The 21,420-nt window shown below is 37.3% G+C and overlaps 1 protein-coding gene across 1 annotated transcript in view; it reads left to right on the top strand.

Moving 5' to 3' along the window:
* The window catches only part of htra1b (HtrA serine peptidase 1b), a 37,634-nt gene that overhangs the window by 5,598 nt on the left and 10,616 nt on the right, over positions 1-21,420 (top strand). Inside the window, exons 2-3 of the mRNA XM_079850710.1 lie at positions 2,920-3,022; positions 4,735-4,939. Coding sequence (XP_079706836.1) covers positions 2,920-3,022; positions 4,735-4,939 — 308 coding nt within the window. The remainder of the gene's footprint in view (positions 1-2,919; positions 3,023-4,734; positions 4,940-21,420) is intronic.

Genomic DNA, 21,420 nt, shown 5'->3' with positions numbered 1-21,420 from the left:
ACTCCTCTCTCAGTACACTATTGATTTCGTTGAAAACATCTAGATACATCTGTGCTTCTAGATTTTCATATCATTTCAAAATGACACATAATTTTGCATAAAATGAACTATACTTAACACCCTTAAAAAGTGCACTGTAATAATGTCAAATTAAATGTTTAAATTACAAGTATAACGTACATGATTCAAATTTGAACTAATGTGACATTTAATGTGACATTTAAAGTTAATATGTTTGAAATGTACTAAATTGCAACTTCATAATTTCATGTAATAATTAATATATTTTAAAACATGACAGTTTTCAATAGAAATAAAATTGAAGTATATTTTAGTTTACCATAAATGTTTGTCAGTACATTCAACAGTACACTACATTAACCATATTTCAAAGACAAAATAGAGGTATGAAATCAAATAAATAATTCTTAGTGGGGCAAAAAAAAATTCTATTTGAATCTGTAATTGCAATTACAACTAACTGTAAATAACGTGCAATTAAGTTTCCAAAAACATTCAGTTCACATTTAAGTATATTATTTTAAACAATATTTTTTTAAAGTATGCTAAAGTCTTTTTTTTACATCACATAACAACATAAAATACATAACAATAAAACAGTGAACATAAACAGCATCACAAGGCAAATTGTTTTCACATTCTAAGATACATTGTTTTACTCAACCAGGTTCTCACTAGGTTTTTAGCGAACAGAGCGAATTACGAATTTGTGAAATTAGTTAAAAAGAGTTTAAACCCATAATGCTTAACACCGGAGGGCTTTTTATGAAATGTTATGAAAGCTGCGACATTTTCTTTTCAGTTTGTTGAAGTATCACTTGCAAAGAGCAGATGTCACGTGGCCATTTCCTGACCTTTCCCAGTGTCCCTGAAGCATATCAAATCATTATTTAAACTTTTCACATAAAACATGACTCGTATGTGGGTTGCATAAATGTGTTACATTTTGTGCCAGCTATGATATAACAAATGAAACATTCTCTCGCTTTAAACATGCTAACCCATCTACAGATGTTGAGCCATATTATGAGGGAGGAAAAACAATTCCATTATCAAGATTCCAGAGTCATGATGGGATGTGCTGGAGGGAATGGCAATCAGTTATATAAGCCAACAATTTTCTTTTTTAGCAGCGTGTTTCTACAACAGTAAAATATAATTCCTATTTACAACCAATTTTCAACTTAGAAGACAAGGGTTTTCTCAGAGGTTGCCAAGTGTCATTAAGAAAAGACTTGAGCTAGCATCTGATATAATTCATAATAGGAGACAAGACAGATATATAATGTTGTAGGCGGTGTTTGGTTTGGCAAGCGTGCAATGTCGTTTTACCCATCTGTGTTGCATTATAGTTTTACTCTCTTTTATAACCCAAATAGTCAAGCATCTCCCAGAAAAAGAAAAAAGGTCATAAACATTTTGGTGTTTTGGGTCAAGGATCTATTTATCACCGGGGATTTCAAACAGTGGATATACAGAGCTGTACACAGACCCTCAGGGAAGAAACCAATAGCACGCTACCTAACATGGGCAAGGGGGCAGTGCAGATGTGCGTGCCTGCAGATGTTGTGAAAGGAGGGTTATACAAGGTAAAAGATAGTGTTACATGTGCAGAGTTATAAAAGGGTTTGACTCAGACCCAAGTTTTATAAGCACTTTCTGACTTCCTGTGAATTTAAGGATGCATCATTGCCTAGACAAGTCGACCTCTGTTTCCCATAAAATCACAATCATGTTATTCATTTTTGCTTTTTTATAACTTTTGGTCTGCTGGTGTTTTATGGAATAATTCTAGTTGAATAGCTCTCTCCGGTTCCTGTTTGAGAAATCATGGCATTCTGTCTGTGGTCAAATATTTTTGTTTAAGGAAACTAAAACTCTAAGTGACTGTTGTCTCCTGGCAAGACATTCATACATAGCCGTGCTAGTTTCATGTTTTTCGCTGCACACTAATCTCTCTTTCCTCTTATATAATGAAATAATTTCAATTCAAATCAATATTTCGCTTCTATTTATTTCATTATTTTGTAAGTACTATACAAGGTAAAACATATCACATTAATTTAAGGTGAAAAGATGGCAACTGGGGTTGCCAGAAATGCACTGTAAAAAGACTGTGATGGTGTTTTACAACGTATAACTGTATATTTCATTAAGAGAAAAATGTTAAAATACCTATCTACTTGAATTACTAAAATCAACTTTTTACTGAAACGAAAAGTTAAAATTAAATATTTTCTGGTGTCACCATTGTCCTGTGCATTGGGTTACCAGCACCAAGTCCAAGCCTATTTGTTTCCAATGAATTTCCATTCATTTCATTTCATTTCAATTTGTAATACCAAATTTAACATTTTAATCAACAGTTCATTGTTAACCTTTTACCATATTTCTTGGAGTATTGCAATAATATCGTATCGTAAGTTCAGTATCGTGATATGTATCGAATCGTTACACCCCTACAAATTGGCCAAAAAATGTAAGGTTGTGGTTTTGGTAGGCTGACATTATAGCTACAGTGCCGTCCTGGAGAAACTGGTGGTGCAACTAGTGCGGCCGCACCGGGCCCCACGCTTAAAGATGCGGCGAACGGACAGAGGGGGTCCCAATACCCCGTACAGCACCTTGAACGTGGCGCCAATTGGAACGAGGGGAGGTCTGCTTCCCCAAACTCACACTGGGCCCTGCCCCAGGGACGGCCATTGAGCTCCATGCACTGAGGACCTTGGTGTACAACCTCCTGACACCACTGGCGCAATCCATAATCAAGTCCTGGAATAAATAATGATTAGAATTAGAACTATCTTCAATTCTGTTTAAAAATAATTGGGTTGAATTAAACACAGTCTATTTGCTGTACCATATAATCTGACTCTTTGTTTGCCATGTGTTCTCCAGGCCAAGAGGACAATCCAGATAGTCTCCGGCACAGATATAACTTCATAGCTGATGTGGTGGAGAAGATCGCTCCAGCTGTGGTTCACATTGAGCTGTTCCGCAAGTATGTATCTTGAATCACACACTCCATCAATCAATGATCTCATGTCTCCTAGAAGACATCTTTATCAAGACTATTTTTGGGTGTGTTCACACTTGTAGTTCCATTCTCTTTTTGGTCCTGTATTTTTGGTCGAGAACAAAAAATGTAATGATTAAATTATTCCTGCTTTGCTTATCGTTCACACTGTCATTTTTAACAGTGACCCAAAACATACAAAACAAACAAACAAAACGGCTTTTATGACGGATATTTTGTGAACTGAACACTTACTGAACATCCAACACAATGCTGTGCGCTGGGCTAAATGCGCTCGTTGTATGTGCGTATATATGATGGCGTTTTACCAGCTGAGAACTTGCAAAGAGATTCTAAAAATGTGTAAAGGAGTCAAAACAGCACCAGGAAATCCTCCATTGCACACAAATGAAGAAATGCTGCAAGGAGATGGCATTTCCAATGCCAGTACTGAACTGTAATGGGCAACATAGCTCCTATGTCAAGAAAAATACAGGTATGCTTAAGCATTCTATCATTTTTGAGTCAGATCTTGTGACATCACGTCCTGTTTTGCTTTGTTTAGATGTCTTTGGTCTGTGTTGCATTTTTTCAGTCAAACCACACCAGAGTTAATTTGGAAGCCACTTCTTTGGTGCCCACAGGGGTTTGGATGGCAGCGTTCACACCTATTCAAATGAACCGCACTAACAGAGTAATCATACCAGAGTTTGTTTTGATCGAACCAAACCTGCCAACTTTGAACACACCCTTTAACACAACACTCTTAAAAATAAAGGTTCTGTATTGGCATCTATGGCTCCATGAAGATCCTTTAACATCCATGGAAACTGTACAGTGGAAAAAGATTCTTTAGATTATTAAAAGGTTCATCTTCCTAAGGATTTTTTTCTTTTTGTAACTGTTTCTTTGAAAGGTTCTTTGGGGAAAACAAAAGTGGTTCTTGGAACCTTTATTTTTAATACTGAACATGAACTATTTCAATTTTGTCGATCTTCTTAATCTTTCTCTGCCTTTGAGTCAACACTGGGAAAAAATAGTCCCTCTTTACTCCCTCTTTATTTTTGTCTTTTGATAGGCCTCTATCATCAATATCAGATGTCTTCTTCCAAGTGTGATTACATCCATATTGGTCCTGAAACAACATTCTTATCAACCAGTTATTTCTCTCTTATTTTTGGAGTAGGTTGACCTAAGATTGATTGACAAGAATGTTGTTCCTGGAATATGTTACTTATGGCTAAATCATGTTGTGCGAGTTGAAGTGTCAAGCTCTTTTATGGCATGTTCCACAAAGTTTTATCCTCAATATACAGAATAGCATTGTTATTCTATATATTATTGTAATAACAAGTATCTGATTGGATGTTTTTTCCACTTCATTATAGACAGATTAGATGGGATCTCTCTCTTAAACATCATGATATCTTCATCATTGCATAAGACTGGAATGTAGAATACACCCGACCTCAATTTTAGGCTGTTGAAATCATGCAGTGCGGTGAAAAATCTGGAGAACAACCATTATGTTTTCCACAAATCATTTGTCAGAGGAAGTTCTTCCTTGCCCTCAAGTCTAGCTGGAAAATATAGTTAAATCAAAGATGTTGAGTGACGATCATTCTTTGCTGTTACTCAGTGGAAAGTAAGAGGGTTTCTCATCAATATATCTTTAATATATCAATAATCTTTTTTAGAATGGTGTTCTCCAAGCGGGAAGTGGCGGTGGCCAGCGGCTCTGGTTTCGTGGTGTCTGAAGATGGTCTGATCGTAACCAATGCTCACGTGGTAGCCAACAAACATCGGGTGAAGGTCGAGCTAAAGACTGGTGCCACCTATGACGCCAAAATCAAAGACGTGGATGAGAAAGCAGACATCGCCCTCATCAAGATAGATGCTCCAGTGAGTACCTGTCCATACCTGCTCATATAGTATGTCACACTCAGGACTTTTGGATACCACATATGTATTAAGACTCTCAATCTGTTCCAAAAGTTAATGAGCTGCCTACATAGGTAGGATTTTAAGGCATTGCTTCCTGTACTAACGATCCTTAAAGCAAGATACCGTTTTTTGCCCAAATTCTAGGGCATTATTAGATGGAGAATCCAACTCCATAATGCATGGTAAAAAGATGGTGCATGATGCAAGAAAAATGTCTATTTAAAAATGTCAATTTAAATGAATTCAATAACAAAAATATAGCTTAAAACAGTTCAATATATTACAAACAATTGACAGTTTTCCCAATATGTGTGCGTTCTATAATCTTAAAGAGTGCCGCATAATTAGCTTAGCAACAAGCTAAAGGCAAACTCTGTTGAAATCAATTGCTAATCCCCCATGCGCCTTGCGTAAGAAGACTATTGGTGCTTTCACGTCCTCCTGGGAAATTCATATTTACAAGTTGGGAAGTCATAATTACGATGTCAGTGCGTTCAAGTTACTTTGGTTTGAAAAAGATGGCGATGTACCTTTTCTAAAAAAAATCAATACAAATTTTTTTAACTCTACTTTTACAAAATTATAGGGGGAATCTTATGTTTTAGATTGATTTGTTATATATTATATCGTAGTTGTGCAATACTACCGTATTTTGTACATTTTACTAGTTTTATTATAAATGAAAAAAAACTACATTTATTTCAGCAAATTTACTGTCAGTATAGATGCTGAATCTATTGCATTCACCATATTTTCTCACTGATGCGCACCGAACTCGGAAACTCTGGGCTTGAAGAAAGTTCAGAGTTTCCCACTTGTAATTACTGCTACTAGTGTTGACATTTATATGTCTGTTCAACTTATAACTATAAACTTTCCAACATGACTTGACCACGCCATATTTGTGTGACATATGCAGAGCACTCCAGATCAGTTACTTACTGTATGAGGTTCCATTTCAGGTAGAATTCTTATTCAAGAGACTACTTTTGGATCGGTGCCTTAGTTATTTTCTTCCGAGATATGGATAACATGCTTAGACTTGTTTAATTAGCATCTGAGATTGTTTCCATGATGTCTTTAGCAATGAATTTAAAAATAGCAAATCATGCCTTACCCCAGAGGCTGCCCCATCATCAGTGTTGTCTCATGCCCATTTTTGCAGAATAAGCATAGAAGTGTTTCTTGTTTCAGAGAAGAATGACCCTGTCAAAGGAAGGCACTTATGTATCAGTAAGAGAGACAGATCCAGATAAGCTGTGTTGAATTGCTCCACGTAACAAGCATGTCTCCACACCCTGGCAAGGTCAGGAAACACATGAAGTCAACACATTTTGACTTACAGCAATTAGTACCGAGACCCAAGGATTTGATTAGAGTTGCTTATATAACATTAAATGGGTGGGGGGCTAACATACTAAAGTGAAAAAAAGGGATTTTGCACATTTGTCATCAAAAAAAAAAAAAAGTTACTAAATGCTTGTATAAGTAGACTACAAAATAAGCCACATAAAGATGTTTACAATGCTCATAGTTCTTAATACATATAATCAGTTGTATGTTTTAGATTATAATATCTTATAATGCATTTGTATGGTTATCCCTTCAAAAAATATAGTGCATTACAGCATGAACACCACCAATTTTGTGTTGTAATGCATTATACTATACTAGATATAAACTTGAATAAGTAAGTATATAATAAATGTGTTGGAAATTATTTATAAAAAATATAATTTATTTTACAATTTGATTGTAAAACATGAACAATGCTGTATTTACAATACAATGCAGTCTCAAGCACCTTAATGATTTTACTAAAAGGGCTACTACACAATAAAAAGATTACAGATGCAAATTTTCTTTGAAATATAAAGTGTCATCCTTCCACACTGAAAAAAAATGGTAACCTAAAAAATGCTTCATGTGGTAACATCTAAATTAATTGATTTAATTCAAATATTATTATTTTTTATTTAACATTACTGAATCAACATAAATATATTAGGTTACACCAAAAAAAAACTACATTTAAGGGTGAGATCAGGTAGAGATAGCTCTTTTAAGGAAATAATATGGAATTATGGAAATAATATACTTTAAAAGAAGCGAACGTAATGAAATGTTTTCAGACACTTAATTGCATGTTATTTACAATTAAATGAAAATGTATTATAGGCTAAATTTATAATTATTTTTTATTGTCTTTGAAAAATAGTTAATACTGCCGAATGTACTGACAAGCATTTTTGGTCAACTAAAACATACTTTAATGTCATTTTTATTGACATTTGTCATGTATTTAAATATATTATTAATAACACTATTGTAATTACGAAGTTGTGGTTTAGTACATTTAAAATATATTCACTTTGAATGACATACAGTTAAAATTACATTCAAGTATAACATGCTTTAGTATAGGGTTGAGGATTTCGAGGATCTCATTTAGACATTCTAATAACTATTAGTAACTTTGCTACCACTACTGTACATGTTAACTAACTCTGATTAGAGTATTAGTAGACTTTAGTAGACTGTTAGGGTTCAGGGTAGTAGAATAAGTTGACATGTAATTGCAAAGTTAATTATAGTCAGTTGAATGTCTATTGGGGATCTATCAAGTGCTAGCTGATATATTAAGCAGACAGTCTACTAATACTATATGAGAGTTAGTTGACATGTAGTTGCAAAGTTACCAGTCAGTAGAATGTCTAAAGTGGACCATCAAGTGTGACATATATAGTGCTTTTAATGTGACATTATTAAAAAAGTGCACTTTTTAAAAGTGTACTTAAGTGTGTTAATCATAGTCAAATAAAAAGAGAGTGAACTTTTACTCTTTAAGTATGCTTAAGTGCCCTTTTATTTCATTAATATTTTACTATCCGCTAAAAAAAAACGGTGTGATACTGTTAATATGTTGTGTATTTTGGTACAACTGAAGTGCTGTACTGACCAATCAGTATGCAGGACCAAAACTATCCATTTCATAATGCATTATATAAAGGCTTCAAGTAAAGTTTCAAGAAATATTTTAGATTGTCATGGCACATCATCTCTTCAGATAATAGTGTAGTGGTAAAGAAAAAGGGTATGTAGTTACAATTCAGATTTAACGTAAAATATACCAAGGACTGCAATGCATTGAAAATGCCTAGGCAGTAGTGACACAGAAAGCTTATGACACTTGACTTACTTAACAATAGGAGTGGTGTTACTGTTTGATATGCTTTGGTAACAGTTACTGGCCCTTGTACTGGCCGACAGCAGTGCCACGTCTCTATAATTCCTTCCCGGACTCTCATGCAAAACTCCTCCCTCTCTGGCTCAGTTTCTGCTTAGTCACTGGCGTACTGTGAATAATTTATATTGGGTAACTGTCTCATATTCTTTTCAGCTTGAGTTTCATGCCAGACTTTGGTCGATTGGTTCATGTCTCTGTCGCCATTGAGAATTCCATATCCAAATTTCTCTTCATATTTGAAATGATTTGACAGAACAGACATGAAAAACATTCAAGTTGTTTTTAAATATGCTGCAGGGTTTACGGTGACCACCTTGTTAGTCTGGTTATTTTTGGACGGAAGTAATTTCCAAACTCATTACAGATTATTTGCAATGTAAAGAGGCTCTCAATGGATCCCTTCTCTGGAAAACCAAATCATGGCCTAGTTTCTGCACTTGCACCTGTTCTTTCTTAGGGGTTCATTCTGTGTTTCTCGATCTAATCTGATTCTTGTTTTGTTTGTTTTTTCCCATCAAATTATTCACACCCTACAATGTGTTCATTTTTATGCATTAATATTAACATGCTACAGTATACATTTAGTATAAGTAGCAGCATCAAAGAAGCACCATTATAGAGTTAAATTAGTTGAAATTAGCAGAAAATAAAGAATCTTAGCACAACATAAACTTTGCAGTATGTTTTTATGAAGCCACAAACAATGCACTTTTCACCTGCAGTGATAGGCATGCAAAACCCATTCTATTTAGCAAATCTAACTGAATCCACATGATTTTAGCAACTTGAAGTTTGGGTTCATTTAGCTGTAAATGTGATCCCACTTGATGCCAAGTTTTATATAGTTCTAAATGGCCCACACTTGATAGACATTTCATCTTTATAAATCACAAAAATGTCTGGTAACCCAGAAATCCCTTTATTTTCTGCCCAGAGCCGCAGCTCTGTTACACAGCAGAATCTGCTGTCCATCGTGTCTTCTGCTGAGAGATGCACAGTATCCGTATTCTTACTGGTATCAGCATTTTTTATCTGTCAGTATTAGTCTGAGAAGGTCAGTAATGCAAGTAGATATAAGTCACAATTGTGGTAAGCACTTACAAAGAGGAAGATTATAGTAGGCAGTCTTTATTATGACCCTTACAAAAATAAAGTTTATTCAAGTGTGCTATAATACTTCTTTTAAAATAAGAAAGGATGCTTTCAGTCTACTTTTTGTATTTCTCATAAATATACTTAAAATTACACTTAAGTACACTTGACATATACTGACAGAAAAGTCTAAGTATATTTGGCCTACTTGTGCTCAATCTTTTGATCGAGATTTATCGAGACTCGAGAGTATTATTATTAAAGCCAGGATGGTATTCCCGCCATAAAAGAACTAGGGACTTTGGGGTGGTACTCAGTGTGTTTCGACCCTGCTGGGAAGGTAGTTGTTTTTTAAAGTTCAGTTGTTTTGTACCAGGCCCCAGAATTTCTACCCTGCTGCTGCTATAACCTGCTCCAGATTCTGAATGTTTGAAACAGGTCTAACCTTCGATGAGAAAAGCATACCCTGCAGAAATGCAGAGGAAAACAGATGCCAGTGGAGCATGTTAGAGCATGTTACTCTTTGAGTTCCAGTTTGTATCGCATAAAAACAGGTCTCGACAGGCCACATCAGGGTGAGAGGGGTGAGGAGAAATAACTGGTAAGGATGACTAATACTGAATCATCTTCATTTAGATCTGGGTCATGGTACTTCTAAAAGATCAGTGAATGTATGAATGTTGAAAGGGTCACAACTCAAATATTGGCTGGAGGGTCGGTGTGTGTGTACTGTATGTATTTCCACTCTAGGACTGAGTACACACGGCTGTCTTTTTTCCACAGCTGTTCTTTTGTCTGCCAAACCCGTTGCTCGAAGATGAAATAGACAGATCTGTAAGATGGTTGTTAGTGAAGTCAAGCACATTCAGGAAGTTCTGGTTTACAAATTTCTATCATATCAGAGGTGCACAAGAATCACAACTATGTGCCAAACATGATACATTCTCATCCATTTAACTATTTGTGCTGAGGACATGAATGATACTTCATTTCATGTGGCTTGTAAACCCTGTAAAGCCTGACATATGAAATAATAGTCAGAAAAAAGATCATTTTAACTGGGCAAAAGAACTACTTAACAACTGCTGACATAAAATGCATATAAATATTAGTTGTTACTCTATCTCCCAATAATATGTCTTAGTCAGATGTTTAATTTTAGGATAAAAGCTTTGTAGTTTTTATTGTGGGGGCAAAACATAAAGCAATGCAATATAATGATGATTGACAGATGTACAAATAAACATTCCTCAAAAGCTTGATGTATTAATACTCAATTTTTAACATGATTTTTGTATGGATAATCAAGTAAATCTAGTTGTTTCAGTAAGTGTTTGTCTTGGAATATTACTAACAAGATAAAAGTTATTCTTATGTTTACTTTATAAAAATCTGTAAATATTTCACTGCAAAAAGAACATTGAAGTATAACCTGAGGCATATCTATAGACCAGAATATCCTAGAGACCACCCAGAACAACCTATAGTAGCAAACACTCAGAACACCTTGGAAACCACTTAGCAACTCTAAGTAAACCACCAAGTATTGTCATTTTCTGCAAGGTCAAATACCACTTACAGTACATCTGAGCTAATCAACATAGAGAGTGAACTGACTTGTTTTGAAATGGACTTGATTGAGTGTAATTGGGATTCAAGGATGGATTATGGACGAAGCCAAAGAGGCCAATGCCACACATTCTCTGACTGCCAGGGAAACAGTAAAATCTAGTTTGATAAATTATTCAATTACAAAATTTTGTATGTATGTTAGAGTAAAACCCTGAGCTACAAGTCACTCATTTCTTTGTACTATGTATTGGTGACCACACCAGAAGTCTATGTTCAATCTTGTCTCATCTGGGCCCTTTGTTTTTTCAGATTTTTGAGTTTGCGGGATATGCTCATTGATGTGGGATATGTTCGCTATTAGTAGTTTCATGTTATTAGAAGACTACATAAACAGAAAAACAAGCCTGACAGTACTCTGTGCTTTGTAATTTACTACCGTCTCAGGGAAGCCCCTGTCATTAAGGAGTCCCAAAACGGCAGCTGAGATGTACAGCCTTCTGCAGTTGTGTTTAACACTGATGGGATGTTTGATGACAGCCTCAGCATGCACATTTCTCTATTAAATTGATGCAACTTTCATACATTTATGTAATTTTCTATTTTAACTTTGTGTCATGGAAGCAAGCTAGTACAAGCTGTGGGAGCAAACCTCATTTCGCTGGCCTCAAGAGGCACACTAGCGACTGACACCAGTGACTGCGGTCTTTAGCGTCTTGTTAGCTTGCCCACCTCCCATGCCGTAGACACCGATTCGAATCTTGCTAGGAGTGGGTTGAGTAGGACCGGTTACATTTGGTGCCGTGACCCCGATGGGAGTGAGGTTTAGGGGGGTGACTGTAATGGAGGCAAGCTAGTAAGAGCTGTGCATGCAAACATAACTCCCCTTTCTTCAAGAAGCTCGCTAGTGACTGTGGTCTTTAGCGTCCTTGCTAGCGTGCCCGTCTTCCATGCTGGAGACGCCAGTTAGAATCCCGCTCGGAGCAGGTTGAGTAGGATTGGTTACATTTGGTGCCGTGACCCGGATGGGAGTGAGGTTTAGGGGGGTGAATGTAACGGAGCCAAGCTAGTAAGAGCTGTGCGAGTAAACCTTACTCCACTATCCTCAAGAGGTGAGCGAGACGCCGGTTCGAAACCCTCTTAGAGGGGGTCGAGTAGGACTGGCTACTAATATAAATTGCAAAAATGATGCAGAACATGGAAGTTAATTCTGAAGTTATAGCATTTGGTTTGCAGACGTCAGTCACTTGATATATTAGACAATGAAATGTGTGAGAATTGAATGTGTGGTACAAGTGTCCAAATACTTTTTTGAGGCCACTGCACATTTACATGCACAGACTAAAAAATGAGTCTGGGTTTGTTGGCTGGATCCAACTTCATTTGGGACTGATTGTTCTGTCTGTCTGGAATTCCCCTTAAAGGTAATTTGGGAAGCCCTGCTGGCAAAATTCCTGTCTCAATAACAAGGAATTCATGTCAATGCACTGAAACGATAATTTGAAGATGATCTTTGCTCAGTTGCAACGCCAACATGCTATCCTGGCACTGTCGTAACTTGCCTTATGTTCTTCACAATTTGCTCTAAACAGACACTGTTAGTGGAAATCTGACTTTGAGGTCACGTTTTCTAAAATCTGGGTCAGTTTTTAAGGTTGGTGTTGGTTAAGGCCCATGTAATGCAGAGGTCTTGCTCAGACACATCTTCCTGACTCATCAGAGCAAAGAAAGAGAGCCCTTCAATGTCTCACTGCTGGCATACAATTGCTCATACAAATGAGGGTAAACATTTCATGGGTAAACAGCAGCTGGATTTGTCATTGAATTCTTTTTATGTATGTATTTTTCCAGTGGTTAATGCATACCACAAAACTAGTCTGCAAACATTCACATTGGCAGTTTTGTACTCAAAGCTGATCGATGCCAGTTCAAAGACATACAAGGAGTCTTGGCATCCCTCAGGGTATTAAGAGATGAAGTCTGGCAGTCATGCAGTCGTCATTCATCCTGGGTTATTTCAGCGCATATTTGAAAGGGTTTGGTCTTGTCTTCCAAGAAAGCAGTCTTGCTGCCTTTCTCCATGATGGGGCAAGACACCAAAATTGGGTCAGACTCCTTGATGCAAAGACAAATATGTTTGTCATTCAAAAATTGTGATAAATGGATGATTTAGAGCCATGTTTTTGAAATGTCTCAGTGAATTTATGTTTAAAGTAGAATATATATATATAACAATATATATATTTTTTGGAATCTTTGGAATTGTGTTCTGGCATTTACATCTACTATATCAAGAGTGATGGAGCTGCCTGCCTTGCAATTTACTTTGTAAAAAAGTGATGTTAAAAGCTAAGACTTGGCATAAACAGTCCCTGTCTGTCAATATACATGAAGCCAAAGTCAGAAACGTCTAAACTGTCAGTTTGACCTATATGGCAGGGTGACTGTGATTTTGGAAACACCAGCTCAATGGAATCTGATTACGGTTGCTGCGGAACAGGAAGAACCAGTCGAAGATTCCTGCTCTTTCTGGCAGAACACAGGAGTTTTAGAGAGGATGTTTGGGACTCATCTGGGATTGATTTGCTCTAGATGGAGGTTTTGCGCACAATAAATATGTGTTATATATGTGTATTTTAACTCAACAACCGTTTCAAAACAATTGAATTATTTACAGAAGAGCTTTCTCATCCAATATGTTTATGGATGTATTTTGGATTATCCATTGGTGTTTTGTTTTTTTGCCATTTTATACAATTAACAATTGACGCCATGCTAAAATCTCATAAAGATGCTCAGATCACGCTAAGACAGGGAGAATGCCATTAGAATGGGAATGTTTTCTCATCATCTTTATGGGAGGGCTGAGAGAACTTCTTTAGCATTAAAAACAAGTCCTGTAGTTTTACATGTTTTCAAATTTGTAGGCTATACATAACATCCCCAGGATGTTTCCAGACAGCATACACTGAAAGCTTAAGGTGAATAGCTTTAAGGACCACATGAAATCTAAAGTTTTGTGGCATTTAGTCTGTTAGTGTAACCACTCAACCCTCTCTTAGGGGGATTTGAACCGACGTAGAATGCATTTGCTGCTTTTAAGCAGAGCCGGACAGTAACTGAGTACATTTACTTGAGTACAGTACTTAAGTACAATTTTGAGGGATCTGTACTTTACTCGAGTATCATTTTTGGGGAGTACTCATGACTTTACTCAAGTACATTTGAGAGGCAAATATTGTACTCTTTACTCCACTACATTTCTATCCATAACTGTGAGTACCCGTTACTTCTTCTAAAAAAAAAAAAATTAAAAATAAAAAAAAAGGACAAAAGAAACATCTCGGACACCCTCTCAAATGTGATTGGATTGTGCAGGCGCCACTGATTGGGACAGCCTATCAGCAATCACCTTCAGCTTTCCGCCAAAGTCAACTCCATGGTCAGATTTAGATAAGAGACGAAACCATGGACGAAACAATGGATGAAGACGCAGCAGGTCCATCCCGGGAGCGATATTTTTTTTCCCAGGATGGTAGGGGAAGACTCATGAATATTTATTAGGGAAGTCATCCCTGATTGGTCTTAACCCCAGTGACGGGTAGGTTTAGGGGTGGGGTTCGGGGTAGGTCATCAGACCAATCAGGGATAACTTCCCTAATGAATATTCATGAGTCTTCCCCTACCATCCTGGGAAAAAAAATATTGCATCCCGGGAATGTGCCAAGCCGTGGCCCCACCTCGCCAGACTATTTCAATTTTCTGAACAAGTTAATGATAGTTTTCGCTTCAAGTGTTTGCTGTGTTTACCAATGTAAGCTCTGTGGCAGTAGTAATGTAATATTTAGAAAATGTACTCTTGTACTCTTGATACTCAAGTACTTTTAAAAACAAGTACTTTAGTACTTTTACTTAAGTAGACATCTGACTGTAGTACTTTTACTTGTACTTGAGTAAAATTTAGCAAGGGGTATCTGTACTTTTACTCAAGTAATGAAGCTGTGTACTCTGTCCGCCTCTGCTTTTAAGGGGTTTGTAAGGTTAATCTTTTGAGTTTCACAGAACATTGGTTAATAGCCATGACTGGTTTTGATGAGCTGTGAACATATTTACTTGTATTTGATGTTCAGGTATATTAAATATCTTTGACCCGCAACAAATTTTCGAGTTGTCGGAAATACAGGTTAACCTAGTTTGATTTTCTTGAAATTGTGTGCATGCCTGCAAATTTAACAGATAAAATCATGGTTAAAGGTAGGTGCAGAGACCCAAAAGTAAAATATATTTAAATATAATGTTATGTGAGTTTCTCAACTGCCCTCTGAGGGTATTTACATTTATGAATTTTGCAGATATTTTAATTAGAAGAAATGTACACTACGTTGAAGGTGTACATTTTTATCAGTTCATGCATGGTGAATTTTGCTGGGATTCGAACCCATGATCTTGCCGTTGTCAGCACCATGCTCTACTGTTTGAGATTCAGGAAATCGAAATGCAAATAAAGTCAAAATTTCAATTTTGTTTACAAAAAAGTTTACAATTTTCACATTTTGTGAAAAGCAAATGTTTAATCACAGTTAAAATGTACAGTTATAAAATCATATGTTCTCGTGTTAACTTTTTGGTAATCTGTGAGAAGTATTAAAGTTAAAGGTATACTGATTTTTTGTGAATTGTATTGTTTCCAATTATAGGGTCCAGTTGACCCATAACATAATGACTTACACAGATTTTTAACATAATATAAGAGTTCAAAGAAAACAGTCTTGGATTTAGCAATTCCCGGTAACCCCTTCCTTGAAAGATGGAACATCTTGAGGCTGTTGAACACTGAGTCCTAGGCTAAAATTTCAGCTACTCAGGAGACAAACGGAGTCAAAACATCAGTTCAGATTGGATCTACATCGAGTTTAAGCTGTCTGAAATCGGGCCAGTCGTTTTGCCCTGTGGAAGTAAAATCTGACTCATCAGTTGGGATAATTCATCTCTGTGGGTCTGGCAGTGGTAGTTTGTTTTCTCTTCTCCGAGAGCTTTCTAAATTCACATCAATGATCCACTTGTAAAGAGATTAGAGGGATTTAATGAAATAGTCGTCAAATCCGCTTCCACTTTAACAGACGACACAAGCTGATTAAATCGTCCTGTAGAACGATCATTGGATATTATGTTTTGTTAACTGATTGATGGAAAATGAAATTTAAAGAACAGAGGAAACATCAAGATTAGATGGAAGTATGAGACAACCGTACATACTTGCCATACTTTGCCAACCTGCTCAAATCTGTTGATTCCAAAACATGCCCTGTTTATTTGTGTTCCCTTTGAGCTTCATCTAAAATATAAAGATTAGATAAACTATGGTTGAGTTTGGAATGGAAAGCTATGCTACAGTTCTGCTTACTGCAAACTGTACAGTAAATATTATATACAGCTATACAGTATGTATGTCACATTGCTACTATCTTGACATAAAATTTAGTATTTGCATTTATAATATATATTTTGTATATAAATGCAATGTGCTATCCCCATTGCAGTATTGCTCGCTGCATGCGTTTTTGATAAAAAATGAATACAGAACAATAAATGTATGAATACATAAATAATAACAATAAACAACAAGTCACACATTTTTTTATATAGCGGTTTTTACAATACAGATTGTTTCAAAGCAGCTTTACAGAGATAACAGGTAAATAACGCAAAAAGTTTGTTTCCAGAAGAAAATAGCGTCACAGTCCAGCTTAAGTAAGTTCAGTGATGTTTCATTTTTGTTTTAAAAAAGTTATTAATTTAGTTCATTTATATATATATATATATATATATATATATATATAGCCGCTCTGGAGTAAACCGTGATGTCATCATCCAGCTCAGTTCAGTTCATGTATAATAGTGTCAATGCAGGCAGATCAGTATTATTGTTGAATATTAAATTAAATGTTACATTTAATGTCCCCATCTAAGCAAGCCAAGCCAATGGCAACAAAGGTGGAAAAAGGCAACAGTGGCAAGGAACCAAAACTCCATCAGTTGGCAGAATGAAAAAAAACCTCCAAATCCTAAAACTTCCCAAGGAGCCCTTGCTCATCATTTACTGTAACTTATCCGCTCATGTTTGTACATAACCACCTGATCACCTTTCACCAGTTTGCACAGTTCAGCACCTCAGTTAGTACAATCAGCACTAAATGTCATTTCTCCTATGATTTTTGCGTAATAGTCAGCTAGGGTAAAGTTTCAGATTTCAGGCAGATGCAGAAATTCAACATCTCTTTTTAGTCCTGACTTAAAGCAAAGAGAAGAAAAATCCTCATCATTAAAGGCTAGGGATGCCCCCGATCAAGTTTTTTTGTGCCCCTGACCCGGTCCGAGTCATTGAATATTGAGTATCTGCCGATACCGAGTCCCAGTCCGATACTTCAATCAACTAAAATCAATCCAATGTATACAGGGCTGTGTAGAGAGTTTATCAGGGGCAGGGGCTCAAATGTAAAATCATTTATAGACCTATTTTAGACTGCGTGATAACGATAATGAATATGGGACTGCTGATAAGAACCTCTTGTATTTTATACAATAAGAATAATAATTCCAACAAAAAGAAAAAAAGTGGAGATAAGGTTAAAAAGCATTGCGAAGCTTGCGATGTCAAAACATAGATTATAATACAGTATGCTAAACAAGGAAGTTTGAATGTGCGTGCGCGACGAACTAGAACAGATCTCTGCTGCGTCCCAATTCAGAGGCTGCATCCTTCGAAGGGCGCATTCAAGGTCGATCGCGTCACCACTGCACGATGAAGGCTGTCCCAATTCGAAGGCTCCTTCAAATGCGGCCTCTAAATGCGTCCTTCGTTTTCTGTGAAATTCACATGGCGTGGCCATTGAAGTCCAAGTCCTTCGAAGGATGCAGTCTTTGAATTGGAACACGCGCTGCGTCCCAATTCACCTACTTATACTACGCCCTAAAAGTATGTACTAAGTAAGAGTAGGCAAGCTTTGGGACATACTGCTTCGTCATCTTAACGGACAGATCTGTCGTGTGCATCCTGTCACCGTAAACTGCCCTGTCAATCATCTTGTCACAGTTAAAATCCTCCATTCAATCTAATTTAATTTCCTACCGTTTCGGAGAGAAATGTAGTTGCACGTTCATCTGCCAGTCGTGGGTCTTTCATGCGGAGACTCTCCACGTGTTTTTGTAATTTGAGTATAATGATGCATTTAAAAGTTAATGGTTAAACGTATCTTTACAAAAGTTCACAATGCTGCTGCAGATGCAATATAATGTAGACAACATTGAATAAATAAATTTTCGTCAGGTTAGATACTGATAATTAATCACTCAAACCCCTTTATCTAAACCTCTCTACATAACCGCCGGACTTGTGTCCTCCATGTCTGTAGTTTTTTAACACTTTTCACTCATGTTTGTAGTTCTACCGAATCCTTGTCCGACGCGCGATGGGTTGTGGGCAATATTAGCCGTTAGAGTGCGCATCGATCTGCACTTGAGGGCCGGAAATAGTGGACCATCCGAGTATCTTTGGAACAACATACTATGATTGGGAATGTACTAATTCTATTTTCGAATACTATTTAGGACGTATAGTATGCGAATTGGGATGCACCAACAGTCTACATTCACAAACGCACATTTGAGCTTCTTCTTTTCCTTTTAATGGCGGTTGATAAACCCACTTGTAGGTGCATACTACTGCACGACATCAGCTCTTAGTAGAGCTGATACCGTTCAGTTAAAAATACCCCGATAGCGATCCTTGAGATCGGCTTGGAACATCCCTATTAAAGACCCATCAAATTATTTGAAGAATACATTTTTTTTTCTGCATTGACTTAGCCTGGATGCCAGCCAAACTTAGCCCCGCCCACATTATTTGTGGTCGGGAAGTTCGGTCTGGACTTGATCCGTTGTGGAGCAACTATGCTTGAACCAGAGCTGTTCGGACCAATCAAAATGTCAGGGCGGGCTTTATACAATGATGGACAGATGATCAACAGTAACGTAATCATCCACGTCACCAAAGAGAGCTTGGGTTGAATTAATTTACAACAATGATGACTGCCGCTGGAGAATTGAGATGTGTAGATTCCACCATTGCGTCTGTTACAGAAGATATCGACAGCGCATTAATTTTAAAAGAGGAACAGAGAACCACGATCAAGGCATTTGTCAATCAGAAAGATGAATGAAGAACATACTTCACTTGCTCCATTGCTCTGATTGGTGGTAGGTCTATCCAATTGAGTGCAGAGGCATTTTCCTTCCTGGTTCAGTTGAAACACGCCCCATAATCACAGCCCAATGGAGCATTATCAGACTCATATTCTGACTAGAATCTGAGTATGACGATGTCAGGCTAGCATTGACTTATTTCATCTTAAAAATTAAAGAGGTATCAGAAGTATGAGCATTGTTACAAGACTATTGCCAGTCGGTGGCAAGTTGTATTTCAAATTTAGGAGAAGGGGACAATTCCACTAATAGGCCTATGTCTTTCTGTCTATCTGTGTTTAGCACCGGTGTCGGTACATATAACGCATATTGTTTTAGCACAAAAGCACATAATTTGAAGACTAAGTTTAGCAAAGCTAGATTTGGTGCAGGACGCAGCCTGTTGGCTTTAAGAGCATGATTGTAGGTTGTCAGATGCAGTCAGAGGTTGTGGGAGTGAGTGAAGGAGTAGAACAGTAGCATGTTATCTTTAGCTAAGCATTGATTGTGCATCTGCAAACAAGACCGCCTGGAATGCTCAGCAGGCATTCTCCCATACTCCCTCCACTTCCAAAAATATGGGCTTGTTTTTTTTGTCCTCTTGTACCCTATGTTAGAGTTTCAGTTAACCCTTTAGACCTTTTTTGTTAATGGTGAATGTATCGTTCCGCAGCTCCTTTGAGGGATTCGAGATTGGTAGGCCTATGTCACACAGGTGTCTCTCATTAGCTTTCGTTCCACCGGCCTCGCTCCGCACCCATGGCTGTCGGCCCCGGACCTGCTCCACCCCACAGTGAATTATAATTGGTCCATGTAATATAATTACACTGCATCCTTATGCATTGCTTTCTGCAAGGACTTTTACGGGCTTTTCCCAAATCACGGAAGTGACCTCGACGTCCGGGTTAGTGGTAGCATAAGCCATCAGGCAAGTGTTATTTAAATAAACTCCTGATGTACTTATAAACTTTCCAATGCCACGTTTTATGAGTACAGAACCTATTTGTACTACTGTAGAAGTTTGGTACCATTCTGGACATTATTAGTGGGGTAATTTACGAGATACATCATAGGATCCATTAGCTCCTGCTCTAAACCATTCGACTGATATCTCTAAATAAGCTCTAACTTTAATGTTAGACCAAGGGAAAAAAGGCTTCTGGGGGGTGTTTGGCTCGAGGTCATGGTGCAAAGGACCCTGGGTTGATTTTACTCCGAACCATCCCTTTAAGGTTAGGGCTTTGTTAAAAACACTAAGCCTAAGTATAAGCAACAGTAACAGTGATGCTTGATTTAGCACACAGATAAAATGTTTGCGAAATGTCATTCCAGCTTTTCTGAAATTCTCCCCTTAATAAGGATACCATCATTTCTATTCCAGCATCTGGAATTATCCTTAGGCTACAAGCTGACAGCTGTACATACCAAAACACATAAGTGCACACACAGACTCAGATATGGACATCCTGAAAAAAAACCAATCACATTTTATTTTAAATACACGCAAACAATCAATTGTATTTTCCGATTGCACAAAAACACGAGTTTGTAGTCGATTCTTTCAGCAGATATGTTTCCATCCAGGCATAGCTTGATGATATGAGCAGCCTTTTCTCTTTCTCACCAAACTTTTATCTTCCTGTTGCCAGAAGGGGAATGGTGTTGAAATCTCAAGAGTGAAAAAGGAGGCTCTAATCTGACTCAGAATGGTATCAACCATACAGCTGTGGCCACTGCAGGCAATGATTGAACTTTCATTTATTTTTTCTGACAACCAAAAGTCTGGTGCAAGTCCACACATAAAACTAATAAGCTATTGTTCAGTTATTTGCTTATTTCTAATATTCACCAAAAAAACAGACAGAACCAAGGGATAATTTTTTGTCCGGTTTGTTTCAGCAGTAGTCATGTATTATAATAGCCTGACTACGTCAGACTTCGTACTTCCGCTCAATTTCATTTCGCTTCTGTACTTAGTCTGAGACAGCTTCAGAGCTTTCTGTTTGCCACCGGTCTGGAAACAGCCGGGCCAATCAACGAACAGAGGGCGGGCTGAGAGCCGTGACGTACACGCTGATTGTACCGTGGATGCGTAGATTTACTTAACTTAACCTGCAAAAGTCGTTCACAGCCATGTTCACTCCGGTATTTCGCTCGATGGTTTTGTTTTCGCATCATACATGTGTTTACAGTGAAAGTTAAATGCGGCCGAGCATGCGCATAACACACGCCATAACCAAACGTTATGTGATTGGCTTACGGGTAACCAATGATTTTAAACTTCAGACAA

Source organism: Squalius cephalus (genome assembly GCF_949319135.1).
Source record: "Squalius cephalus genome assembly, chromosome: 19".
NCBI classification, from domain to species: Eukaryota; Metazoa; Chordata; class Actinopteri; order Cypriniformes; family Leuciscidae; genus Squalius; species Squalius cephalus.
The sequence above is the reverse complement of the archived record's forward strand: the minus strand, read 5'-3'. Positions and strand labels throughout refer to the sequence as shown.